Raw genomic sequence first — 13772 nt, forward strand, 5'->3', positions numbered from 1 at the left:
AGGAGTCTTTAAAATCCCAGACCGCTTTTTCTCACTCAGCCTCCACCATCTGATCGAAGTTTTAGGTCCGGTTCAGAAGAGTGGACTCCAAGTCCCGCACCTGCTGCCTGAGAAGCTCCCTCTCCCCCGCCATCATCGACGACTCCTCCCTGTAGTGTGCGCTCTCTTCAGTAAGCCGAGCGATTTGAGCTTCCTGGTCATGGACGAGCAACTCCTGAGACTCGCTCCCCTTGTGGGTGTGATGGAGCTCGCCCCGGATCCGGTCGAGCTTGACCTGGAGCTTCTGGTTGGTAGCACACTGGTCGAGAGCGTTGACGCGATGGATGTGCGTCTGGAGAGCCATGGCATGAATGGAAGAATTTACCTATTGGCCAAAAAGAAAGATCAGAAGATAGCGGGAAAGGGCAAAACAAGAGAAGAGGGAAAAATGTCACTTACCACCATATAGTGAGCAGAGGCGAACGTGGATAAATCCCCAGGCTCCATGTTTCCCCACGAAGCGATTTCATCATTGGTAACTGCTTTCCTGCTCCTCCGGCGGGCTACCAGATAATCGTTTACCCCTTCCTAGTTTCCCACTGGGAATCGGGGGTAAGGACGGGGCTAAAGGGGGTTGAAGGATTCCTCCCCTGACTGGGGAAGTTCGCTTCCCCCAGGGTTAGTCCCACTAGTCCCCTTAGGGGGGGGGGGGGCATCGGAACCTCGGGCGAAGGAGAGGGAAGGACCGACTCAGCAGACCTGAACTCAATGCTTCCCAAAGGCGGGGTTCAGTCGGGGCGCATCCTCTTCGCTTGGCGTCTCTGGCTGCCCGAGAGAAGGCGGTGCGAATCAGCACTAGACATGATGGCTGCCACAAGACCACAAGGTATTAGTCCGATAATAAACAAAATGCATGTGTACACAAATCGCAAGGCACTACGTGACCTAAAAGACCGACCTACCCGGGCTCAAGCCTGCTTGCACGAGCTTCTCCTCGGCTAAGTAGTCTGAGCAATGGAAGCCTACTGACGTCTAGGACAGCATCGTTTTCTGAGTCTCAAGGTCTAGCTCGGCCCTGGGGTCCTGGATAGCACCCCTCCAAGCAGTTGGAAAGGGCCACCCCTCGAGGTTACGGACCACAAAGTAGTCCTGCTTCCATGCGGGAATCTTATTCGGCAGCTCGTATAAGAGCTTATAGCCGCAACGGGGGGAGAGGTAATAAAAGCACCTCTCCGGAGGAACCCTAGGAGCAGCATTCTTTATACAAAGGATAGAAACAAAAATATCAAGATCTAAAGGGAGACAATACTCGTAACACAAAGATATAGTCCCAACCATGTTTCGAATGGCGTTGGGATGAAGTTGGTCAATGGTGACGTTAAAATGATTTAGCACCTCCACTATCAAGGGGTGCAGGGGGAGACGCAAGCCAGCCTCGAGCTGTTCCTGAAAGATTACTATGTCATTGGGACCATTCTCCCAAGGGAAGTTGCCAGTAGGGAGGCTGTAAACCAGGTCCCCAGGGAAACGAAAGTAGCAGATCAGACACCTGAGTCTCTCCACTATCATTAAGGAAGGGTCAAAGGTATCAGGCTCCTTTCCCCTAGAAGTAGATGTCGTATCGCCAGAGGCTTCCCGAGCCTCCGGGATACGCTCCCAGGCTCCCCCTAAGCTCGAGGGAGCATCATCATCCTAACTATCGCCCCTGTGATAGGCATGACGTGGGTACCCAGACATGGCTGACGGCGATTGGGACTCACCAGAGTAAGACGGAAAGAAGCAGACTGAGGAACTCGAGTAAGCTAGGCGAAGTATGCGGCCTCAGAATCCAAAGGATGGCGTGGAGGAAGGTAGGGCTTGAGGGGGGCCCCTACCCGCCCTTTCAAACTGACGGCCCGGATCAAAACAGATCCAACGGTCTGTAAATTTCCTGACCGCACACCTTCTGAAAACCGAAGGCGATTGGCGACACGTCTTCCACGATTGAGGTAGTCACAGCCGCACGACGTTCGGAATTAAAGGCCACCTTAGCACGTGTTCAGAATCCGAAAAGTCGGGGAAGACAGAAGATCTCTTGATTCTCGCGAACGCATTTAATGAGGATAGTCAATCAAGTTTGAATTTCGGTCAAATCAGCCCATCGCGCTTCATAAACTCCCCATGCTAAGGCGATACCCTTAGCCCGAGGAGTGGGGGGCAATTGATGAAGGGTGATTTGACCCGATCTATGAAACGACACGTGGACACTGACCCGACGTAAGTGACAGCTCAACATTGTGGCCCAGTACAGCTAAGTAACGGGCCCCTAAAACAGCTCACCACGACGCAAGAAGTGTCTTCTGGAGGGAGCTTTACCAATTGCAAGGGACCAAATTTAATATGGGACCAAATTTAATATGGGACCCGACCCATTGTAGGTTAGCCAAGCTGTAGTTGCTGCAGCCTGTCGCATTAGTGTAACCGATTCATCTAATCATTACCGATCATCAGCTATCATTTCTAACACTGTAATGGCCATTATGGCTCACTTCTATTAATATCATCATATATGAAATAAAGGTATCGAGAATTTCAGCTAAGAAACCCTAATATCTTCTTCAATCTCTATGTGGTGGTGCTACCGGGCACCATTCCGCAATAACGGAAGAGATGATCCACTCGGATCAGAGAAGAGTTTGATGCCATTGAGAATTGCCATCATTTCACCAACAAACGTCTTAACCAAATCTTTTATTATTTCTTTAAAGTTGTATTGGATTCCAAAGAGATCCTACATGGATATGAAATTTTGTAGACTTCTACGGCAACGATTGTCTGAATTATTTTTCCCTTGGAATATAAAAGCAAAGTCTATCTTTGAATAGTAAGGACAATGTAGAATAAAGGTCTTCGATAATGGTTTTGCAGATTAACACATTTGATTTGGGAACTACGATAGGCTAAATACTATCAAATGTTAATTCAAGTTCATCTTCCATTGATTTTGGTTATAAATCTTTTTGTCCATCTATCCCTGAAAGACAAACGATGTTAATCATGACTTACTAAATGGCCAATGATAAATCAATGGTCTCTCAATTTGGATATTGTATCTTGTAGTTGGATAATCCCATTCAACCATGATTTATCACTGACCGTATCAGTCCATATTGGCCTGTATCAGTCGATACATATCGTATTAGGGCCTTCCCAATATGCCCATCAAGTCAGGTCATGGTTCAGAGAGAATAGTTGGGACTTAAACTAATACCTCTGAACCAATTTTGAAAAAATACAAAACACAAGAAAACACTGATGCAGGCCAATACGCCCTACCTGGCGTATCGGGCGACCATGTTTGTTGATGTTGATGCCACAATCCTATAGTCTTGGTCATAAACATTATTGGCCATTTGGAGCAATTGGGAAACCTTGTTTGTTGTACTTAGTTTATTTGGTGGCATTGAATTAAGCTTTTTCATATATGCCAAATAGAATATTAGAGAGAGAGAGAGAGAGAAGGGGGCTAACGAACTTGGGATAATGAGAGATGGTAAATCCAAAATAACAAAGGTTTATAATTTAGGTCTTGTTTGTTTTTTGGCAAGTTATTTACCCGGGTAACTGTTTCGTAGGAAAGACTTACCCGAGTAACTGTATTTACCCATGTTCTTTTATTTCCCATATAAATAAAAAAATGACCATTCATAAATATTCATTATTAAAAGGGGTATTTTTGTCCCATTCAAATATTGGCAACTTTCCCCCAAGTGGGAAAGTTATTTACCTAAGGTAAATGATACCCAGGAAAATAAACTTTCTCAACTCCCCACATAAATTTGAAAAAAAGAATATGAGATTCTTGATCAATGGGAATCAAAATCCCATTGACCAACTTTCCCCCCTCTCAAAGTCCAGAAAAAGATCACCCCCTTAAAGGTATTTTGGTCTAGAAAAAACCAAAAATCTCCCGCTCATTGTTTTGGTTATTATTTTTAAAATATATTTGAATTTATCATTTGATAAAACTTGATTAATTTTTTGAAAAGATCTTATTTTATAAGAGAAAATAAGAGGTTTCCTTTTACTCTTTCATCTTTACCGCAACATGTGCAAATAGCATGAACCCTATTATATAATGTATGACATAAATTTTATACACATATTATATGTATTTATATTATGTGCATATAGCATGTATCCGATTTTAGGCCCTTGAGGCTTTGGGCGTAGGCCAAGGTTTTAAAAGGCTAAAAGCATAGGAGAAGCCTAATAGTCCTAAAAGGTGAATCTTAAGCCTCAAAGTGTTGCGAGACATAAGTCTCAAAGCTTAAGAATAAAATTAGTCAATGCTTATATATTGCTAAAAAATAACATATAATATACAAAAAATGTAAAATAAAAGTTTATAACCAATAAATTTCAGTATTTAAACAATAAATAAAATAATAACTAATCAATTAACAATTATAAATATTTTACACTTCATGTTTCAAAATGCAAAGTTCTCAAATAATTAAAATGATCAATTTAGAAGAAAAGAAACATATGAAAAATCACTCAATTTAGAAGAAAGAAAACAGCTTAGTTAATTAAAAAAAAAAAATCTCACTAGTCCTTTTTTCCATTGAACTCTCCTACAAGAGAAGGAAAAACTAATAGAACTTGATTTCACCTATTAATTTTTCATTTTTAATCTTCTTATTCATTTGACCCATAACTATTGAAATGATTCTTCCATATATTTTGAATTATTAAAGATGCATAAAATATATATTTTTTTCATTAAATCACCAAGTCACTGTTAATACTTAAAACTTACGCCCCAAACTACACCTCACTCCTAGCATCAAGGCGTGTCCCACGCTATGTCCCTTGTCACAGGCCCCAACCTTGATCACCCCTACAACAGCTAGAACCCCAATTAGTCAATTTTGAAACAGTTTCACACCAGATAACAGAGAAACATTTCAACAAGGATACAGGGGCTCACTTCTGGTGTCCATCTGCATCATCATCCGAACAAACTGATCCAGTGCCTGCTCTCTCCTTGAGAGCTTTCTTACGATCTCTAGTTTTGTCGTATACATACCTACCCAAATTATAAACAAATCCTCCAACTACCAAAGCAGTGGTAAAAGCCGTAAACCCAACTGCCTGCCCACTGATCAACCTCTCTGTCTTGCAGTAGACGGCGAAGTCCTCGCAGTTGTTATTGAACAGATTATAGTCCCCAAAACTGTTCCCCTCGTACAGCGTATTTGCACGTCTGATGACTTTTGAAGCCTCGTCCGAAGCATGGCTGCTGCACGTCCCCCCTCGGATTTGGGTCATGAACTTGACCACATTGACTCCATACTGGTAGCGGTAAAGCTTGCCGCCGTCGACGAAACAGTCGAGGCAGCTCTTGATCACTCCGAAATGCGCCTTCCCATCGTAGCCGCAGTTTGGGCAGGGAGTGCCGGAGCCGGAGGAGGAGAAAAGCAGAGCTTTGTTTGAAGTGAAGTGAATGACATATTCGTTACCCACGTAGATCCCTGTTATACCAGACCAGAAACTAGCAATTACGGTAAATTAATGCGCAGGAAGATATGAAGAGAGTAAAGAAATTGAAGCAATCAATGGATACCATGGTGAGAGTAGGTGTATGCTTGTCTGTAGGAATAGATGTGATCGCCCGGCTTGAGCTCGCTCCTGTTGATGGTGTTGGAAGACATCTCTGAACTCTGATCTCTCTTTCTCTCCCCTCTTCTCTTCTCTCTGCAAAGGGAGAGAACACTGAACACCTCAATTGAAGAGGTTCTTCATCTTTATTACTTAAGTGGGAAGTAAACGCATGATGCGAAAAAAAAATAGAAGTAAAAGCTCGAGAGTCTAGATAGAGTGACGTGCGGATTATTGCTGGATTCCCAATAAAAAATCAACAGGTGTCCCTTCAGCGTGCGGGGTCCATGAGCGATTGATCATGTTCGGTCTTCCGCGTTTCTTCGATCTAACATCATCGAACGATGATCTGTAAATGCTAAATCCTAAGAGGAGATCAAATCAAGAGGAGAAAGAGAGCGGAAGAGAGTCCGATAACGACGAAATCAGTGAAAAGGACGCAAAATCCGAAGAGCGGGGGAAAACAGGTAGTAGAGAAGTGATGAAACCGGAGAAACTAAGGTGTGACAGCTTCAGATTTAAAACAAAGGATTGCAATGACACCGGCTATACGTTTTATCTATAAATGCACCATTGGATTTAAGGCAAAGAAGAGATTGAGAAAAATACATGTATCAAAACGTAGGTCAGCAGGTGATCCAACAAGTTAAATGGAAAAACTTCAGAACAAGATCGAACGATGATCTGTAAATGCTAAATCCTAAGAGGAGATCAAATCAAGAGGAGAAAGAGAAAGGGAGAGAGTCCGATAACGACGAAATCAGTGAAAAGGACGCAAAATCCGAAGAGCGGGGGAAAACAGGTAGTAGAGAAGTGATGAAACCGGAGAAACTAAGGTGTGACAGCTTCAGATTTAAAACAAAGGATTGCAATGACACCGGCAATACGTTTTATCTATAAATGCACCATTGGATTTAAGGCAAAGAAGAGATTGAGAAAAATACATGTATCAAAACGTAGATCAGCAAGTGATCCAACAAGTTAAATGGAAAAACTTCAGAACAAGAAAAACAGAGAACTAGATCTAAGGTTAAACTGTTCAATAGCCATTGATTGGAGAATAGATTGGGGAACCGGAGGGCATTCATGAATACAAGAAAATCAAATACTTAAAATTACAGTAAGAACGCAACAAAATAAGAAAACAATAACAAAGAGAGGGATACGAGGAAACCATACCAGAAACTCGTTCCGCTCTGACCGTATCAGGCCAATGGAGTTTGAGTGGAGACCGGAGAGAGAAGGGAAAAACAGTATATATTTTTCTCTGCAAATACAAACTCTGTTTACCAGCAGATCGCCGAAGTAAAGTAAAAAATCACTACGAAATGGGCTCGCGAAATTTCAAAGGACAATTGAAAGAGAAAAAGAAAAGGTTGAAGGAGAAAAATCTATTTCTTTGTACCTTTTTGGGTAAAATATTAAAATATCCCCTAAAGTCTCGTTGGGTTTTATTTTAACAAAAACCTCCCCCGTAGCTTTCAAAAAAACCTAAAATTGGATTACCTCTCTTTTATCATTGTCCCACATGAAAAACATTATCTTAATGCATTAATTTTTTTAAAATGCAATTCATATGAACATTTACTAAATTACCTCCGAAAAACTTTTAACTTAGTCTAGAAGGGCATATTTGACATTTTAAATGTCCTAAGGAATAATAAGGGTAATTTTATAAATTTGGAGATTTGATTAAAGGGAGATAACTATAGGTTTTTTTCCGAATTACAATGGCGATTTTTGTTAAAATGAAACTTATGGAGAGATTTTTACGTTGTGACAGTTGTGGTTCCGTTTATTATAATAGCACTTTCTCCCCTAAACTTTATACCCCCTCCATTAACTCTGTTGGGGAAGATGGGGTCACTATAACTTTGGAGGAGAAACTCTGAGGCGCGTCTGAAGACATTGTCTTTAGAACGTTATTTGCCTCCACTCAGTTTTACTGACTTTGCTATTGGGTTACACGCAAATTTGTTCACAGGATACAACAGAACCTTGGGCGAGAATCTGCAACCAACAAAGTTGAAGTCTCTCCAAAGAAACCTTCTGTGAGACTATAGCAGACCGGACTAAGAGAGAGAGAGAGTGAATTTCGAAATTGTGTATTTGGGAGTCTGATTCATGCTCCTTAAATAATTTGTGAAGAGGTATAAGGAAAAGGTAGGTGCTGGTTTAGAAAAAGGCACCTTGAATAGTCACAATTTCAACCATTGTGACTATTTAAAAAGTTATTAACAGTTGGTGACTGTTAACTTTGAATTGTGCCTCTTGATAGCACCCGATCGAATCATGACCGTTGATCTCACCAACAGTGATCAATGGTCATCAACGCACCAAAACCAAAGCCGCCCATTGCGAAAATGCACCTCTAAAGCGCCTCATTGCACCACACACACGCACGCACACACATGCGCACACGTTGCGCGGTATCGAATCCCCATACTCTCCTCTACTAATTCTAAGAAGTGCAAATCAGCTCCTATTGAAATACTGAAAACAAACCTTATAATTATCCAATGTGGGACAAGTTCAAAACTGGGATTTTTTTTTTATTTTGTAAAAGAAAAATTGATTTTCCAACCAAGTGTGCAAGTGCAATTTCTCATGTAATTGACCAATCAAACCCATTGGATTTAATCTCTTATGAGATTAAAACCCAACAATCCCCCACATTGATTGATCAATTACATAGTTCTCTCTCAATCCAAACTATTATGACACAGTTATGGTGGTAAGACCTTAAACCAACTACTCTCAAGACAAACCGAAGACACCTATACACATAAAAATGTTCAGTCTCTGCAAGAGTTTCAAATTTTGCTCAGCACTGTTATGGCCATGTGCTTCTTTCATGATTTCATGAACAATACCGAGAGCAAACCCAAACCCTCATGAGAAGCGGCACCATTTTTATGTTCACATAGGTGAAGTTCCACTATGTGTTCCGTTATTTGACACATTTCAGAACTTCATTAAGAGTTTATCTCAACCTCTCATCATAACGGACATCACTGTTTATGTTGTGATGGGAAATTTCTCAATGTCAGTGCTAACAGTCACAATGTTGTAACTTGTTGTTACCCATTAAACCCAATACCGATGGCTTTTTAGTTTAGGTTGGGTTACCATTACAGGTAACTAAGTAAAGGGTTTTAATCTCATCTCTTTGGTTGTCATTCTTACCAATTCTCTGGCTAAACCCTTGGTAAGAGGATCAACCAAGTTTTTACTTGACCTCACATAGGTTATAGTGATGACTCCATCTTGAATCAGTTGCCTAACAAATTCATGTCTCAGACTTATATGTCTGGACTTACCATTGTAGGTACAACTGTAGGCCCTTGACAGAGTTGCCTCACTATCACAGTAAATGGAAATTGGAGGCATAGGACTAGGCCAAAGTTTTATATCCAATAATAAATTCCTAATCCATTCAGCCTCTTTTTCAGCAGCTGCTAAGGCTATGAATTCGGATTCCATGGTCGAGTGAGATATACAAGTTTGTCTCTTGGATGCCCAAGAGATCACACCCCCACCAAAGACAAAAATCCATCCAGATGTAGACTTGTTATCTCCATTTTTGATAATCCAACTTGCATCAGTATACCCTTCTAGTACAACTGGATAATCACAATAAAAGAAGCCAAGTTCCAAGGTTCTCTTGAGATACCCAAGAACTCTCCCAATTGCCTTCCAGTGCTCTGCACCGAAATTGCTTGTACACCGACTGAGTTTACTTACTGCAAATGCAATATCAGGTCAGGTACAAAGCATAACATACATCAAGCTCCCTACTGCACTAACATACTCAAGTTGTGCAATTGCTCTACCAGTATTTTCTACTAGCTTTATACTAGAATCATATGGCGTGCTATATTCTTTAAATCCTAAATGCTTAGATTTCTCAAGTACTTTCTCAATACAATGTGATTGGCTTAATGCATAGCCCCTACTATGCTTTTTAACTTTTATTCCCAAGATGGCATCTACTTCTCCTAAATCTTTCATCTTGAAAATAGAGGATAAGTAGTTTTTAGTTTCATTTATGCCAACAATATTTGTATCCACAATAAGCATATCATCCACATAAAGACACACAATTACTCCATAATTTTCAGCGAATTTTGAGTAGATGCATCTATCAGCACAATTATGTTTAAAACCAAAATCTAGAATGCAATAATCAAATTTCACATGCCATTGTTTAGGTGCTTGTTTTAATCCATATAATGATTTAACCAGTTTATAGACTTTCTTCTCGTTTCCAAGAAGAACAAATCCTTCTAGTTGTTCCATGTAAACCTCTTCATTTAAATCACCACTTAAGCGGTGTAACTTTGGAGGAGAAGCTCTGAGGCGCGTCTGAAGACACTGTCTTTAGAACGTTATTTGCCCCCACTCAGTTTTACTGAGTTTGCTATTGGGTTATAGGCAAATTTGTTTCTAGGATACAACAGAGCCTTGGGCGAGAATCTACAACTAGCAAAGTTGAAGTCTCTCCAAAGAAACATTCTGTGAGACTGTAGCAAATCGGACAGAGAGAGAGAGATAGTGAATTTCGAAATTGTGTGTTTTGGAGTCTGATTCATGCTCCTTAAATAATTTGTGAAGAGGTATAAGGAAAAGGTAGGTGTTGGTTTAGAGAATGCACCTTGAACAGTCACAATTTCAACCATTGTGTCTGTTGATCACACCTGATCGAATTGTGACCGTTGATCTCACCAATGGTAATCAATGGTCATCAACGCACCAAAATCAGAACCGCCCATCGTGAAAGTGCGCCTCTAAAGCGCCTCATTGCTCCGCCCATCTTGAAATACTAGAAACAAACCTTGTAATTATCCAATGTGAGACAAGTTCAAAACTGAGTTTTTTTTTTTTTTTGTAAGAGAAAAACTGATTTTTCAACCAAATGTACAAGTGCAATTTCTCATATAATTGACCAATCAAACCCATTAGATTTAATCTCTTATGATTAAAACCCAATAAACTCATCCTTAGAATGTTAATCAAAATTTCTTATGTCTATCATCTCAATATTTTTAAATGTCAAGATCAAAATATGTGGTTTCACACTAACTAAAATACCTTGATAAGAGTCATCTATATCTTACTTGTTTGGGGAATGATTCCGTCAATTACGTGTCAAGAATATGAAACTTCATTCTAAGCACTAGATAGGTATGGTTGATTGCCGGAAAAGGAACGAGAAAATAGAATATTCTCGAATTATTCTTTCTATCCTTTTACACTCAACTTTTTTTTCTTCTCTCCAGGTTTCGCTTTCGCTTTCGCTTTCGCCCTCTGTCTCTCTCCTTGAACGGATGCCTTCCGTATTTATAGGCGATAAACACCTAAGCGGTGCCTTCACAGGGGTTACGTTTTACTTGTCATCAATCTGGACTATTAGGTTTTGGTCAACCACAGAAATTCAATTGATTGGACGGCTTCGATTGATTATGAATTTCAAGTAAATCTGGGTCTAATGCATAATGAGGAGAGATGGGTTTGGGCTTCTGGGCCCAAATTTGCCGCCTATCATTCTTTGTTTGGTGTAGATGCTAATACCTAATAGGGTGTTTTTGTTCCGGTCCGGTCCAGATGGGCCGTGTAAGCCCAAATAAAGTATCATATATGGTTCGGTCCATTTTAGCGGTCTATACCATATTACCATATAATGAATACAAAATTTGTTTTATTTAAATTCATTGGTAATACAAATTTTGTATCTCAAGAATTAATGCAAAATTTGTCCCCACTCTCATGTAGTGGGGGCATATCATCCTGCTACTTACCTAATTCTCAAACAAATAGCCCTCTTACCTCCATTCTTTCTTTTTTTATTTGATGTCATCCTCCTGACCTCCATTTCCTATTTTATTTCCCACAAACAAATAAAATAAAAGCAAAATAAACCAGAATTTGCATTCACCATTTACACTCGTTTGCATTTACACCACTGCAAACAAACTGAGCCCAAGGCTTAATTTGGAAGGAGTACAAATGTAAATATGTAGAGTGCAAAACCTTATATTTTGTCATCCCAACATTTGGGGGGTGCAGGTTGTTATAAAAGTAAATTATATGCATTTTTATAGTTTAGCATGATTTTTCTCCTATAAATTTTATTGCAAAACAAACACTAGAAAGTGGATTTTCTCACAAAATTTTTCTCAGCAAACAAACACATTATAACTAACTGAGAAAATAAATTTTCCTCTTCTCATCCCAGCATTTTTCATCCCATCCTTTCTCAGTCCAATTTTCTCAACAATCAAACAGACCCTTAGGGTCCCTCTTGTTTGGGAAAGGAACAAACACAATTCCTTTAGGTTGCTTTTGAAGAGGATACAAACGGAGTGTAAATTTTGAACACTCTAGTTCACTTTTGCCTATGTTTGGCAACATTACATTTATGCATTGACAAATGACAGACCAATGCATATTTACATTGATAATAAGATGTAAAAGTACATCAATAAAAAAGAAGTAAATTTGCATTCAAGTGGGTTTTTGATTATAAAAAAAAAACATATGTTTTATTGGAATTCATGTTTGCATCCATTACAGATAAAAGTCTGTTTGTTAAGAGTGTAAATTTGTTAGTGCAAAACTAACCCAATTTTGCAATTTAGACTCAATTTGGAGGCAGTACGAATGCAAATATGTATAGCATAAATGCATACAAAATAATATAAAATATAAGGTTTTGCACTCTGCACTCTACATATTTGCATTTGTACTCCTTCCAAACTCAGCCTTATATGAACTGTTTTACATTCTACATATTTGTATTTACACTTATTTGCATTGTTTCCAAACACAGCCATAGCTTTTTATTAGGAAATATCAATGTCAAATTAAATCAATGAAAAGCTTTTGGTGAGCTTGGCCTAATTCAATTTGTTCTTCAAACAAAATCACCCAAAGCTTTTGATGAATTTGGCCTTTGAGTCACTAAAACGATTAACTTAGTCCTATTTAAGAAATTAACTTGACATTTCATTAATGAGCAACATAAACTTTGGGCTCAAGTTTGAAAGTCTAAATATTTGAAGAACAAAGCTCCTTTCCCCTATCATATCAAATTCAGTGGCTCTTTGTTTTGGAAGTCTATTGCCCCTACTATCGATGTGAAAACTGCTTCAAGAAGTTGGTTTTCTAGGCTCAGTTTGGGTACAGTTCAAATGTATATAAAATAATATAAAATATAAAGAGGATTTACACTCTACATATTTGTATTTGTATTCCATCCAAACTGCGCTCTAGTAACTCATCATATGAAGGCCATATGGATTCAGACCTCTAATAGTTTTGCTAAGGTTCCCCAACCCATTTCCCATCACATTCGGTACACCCCCTGATATCCTATTTCATTGCACAAAGCCAGAATGAAGTCTTAGTGTAAGATGATTTTAGCCCCCATGAGATATCAAATATTTGTCAAACTCCTAAAGCATTCTACTAGAATATTTTATCTAAACATGTTTATATGGATCTCAACATCATACGTTTTTAGGGTCTTTCTCCTACCAAAAAATTTTGTTTTAAATGGATTGGGAAGTTACCTCTTTCTCCACGATATCAGTTGTTTATGCAATGTAGTAACCAGCTGGTTGGTAAGGTCACTTGCTGGTTGTAACGGAAATTTGAAATCAAATTCTGCCTGCACCTGGGTTGGAGGATGGACTATCCCCATTGTATAATCCTTCAGAAGATGCTATCCCGATTATGTAGCCCTTCAGAAGATATAAAAAAAGATTTCAATTATTTGTGTGGGGATTAATGAATGAGTTTATACCTATTAAATAAAAACTTTTTGAAACTCATTTTGACACCCAATGTGTGTTGTTGTGTAATCACACAATTGATTCTATTAACCATCTATTATTTTATTGCCCCCTGGACCAATCGGTTTTATTCGAAGCTTCCTGGAATATTAATCTTCATGTTATTTTTTAGGTATCTTGGTTGAATTGTATTCACTCTCTTATTCAAATGTTACCAAATTTTTTAGGTATCTATTTTAAGCTAATATTCTGTTGTGCATTTTCCTTGTTTTTGACCGACCTCGACCCTTAGTCATGATCGTTTAGCAAAAGTCCCTATTAGACCACTTTGGGTCATGCTAACTGAGGTGCTTCTAA

General features: G+C 39.2%; 1 protein-coding gene across 5 annotated transcripts; it reads right to left on the bottom strand.

Moving 5' to 3' along the window:
- Positions 1-4719: 4719 nt before the first annotated feature.
- LOC148843688 (protein LEAD-SENSITIVE 1-like) lies at positions 4720-6991 on the bottom strand. Of its 5 annotated transcripts, none has more exons than XM_088958508.1 (5): positions 6802-6991; positions 5851-5950; positions 5588-5718; positions 4952-5495; positions 4720-4861 (listed from the first exon to the last, which is right to left on the bottom strand). In XM_088958508.1, exons 3-5 carry the CDS (start codon positions 5673-5675, stop codon positions 4837-4839), a joined length of 657 nt encoding a protein of 218 aa, XP_088814634.1. In that variant the 5' UTR covers positions 5676-5718; positions 5851-5950; positions 6802-6991; the 3' UTR covers positions 4720-4836. The 5 variants fall into 5 exon arrangements, with proteins under 5 accessions (XP_088814634.1, XP_088814635.1, XP_088814637.1 ...); XM_088958509.1 differs by having other exon boundaries at positions 5588-5736; XM_088958511.1 differs by having other exon boundaries at positions 5851-5971; positions 6802-6947.
- Between the last annotated feature and the right edge of the window lie 6781 nt (positions 6992-13772).

This window comes from Nelumbo lutea, chromosome 8, assembly GCF_056320005.1.
Source record: "Nelumbo lutea isolate HS-2025 chromosome 8, American lotus-T2T, whole genome shotgun sequence".
Taxonomy (NCBI): domain Eukaryota; kingdom Viridiplantae; phylum Streptophyta; class Magnoliopsida; order Proteales; family Nelumbonaceae; genus Nelumbo; species Nelumbo lutea.

Excerpts from the sequence above, each read along its gene's own strand:
- LOC148843688 (XM_088958508.1), bottom strand. The coding sequence starts at position 5,675 with ATGTCTTCCAACACCATCAACAGGAGCGAGCTCAAGCCGGGCGATCAC. Across the intron at positions 5,496-5,587 it reads ATACACCTACTCTCACCATG|GGATCTACGTGGGTAACGAA; the intron begins GTATCCATTGAT and ends CTGGTATAACAG. Across the intron at positions 4,862-4,951 it reads GATGCAGATGGACACCAGAA|GGGTGATCAAGGTTGGGGCC; the intron begins GTGAGCCCCTGT and ends TAGCTGTTGTAG.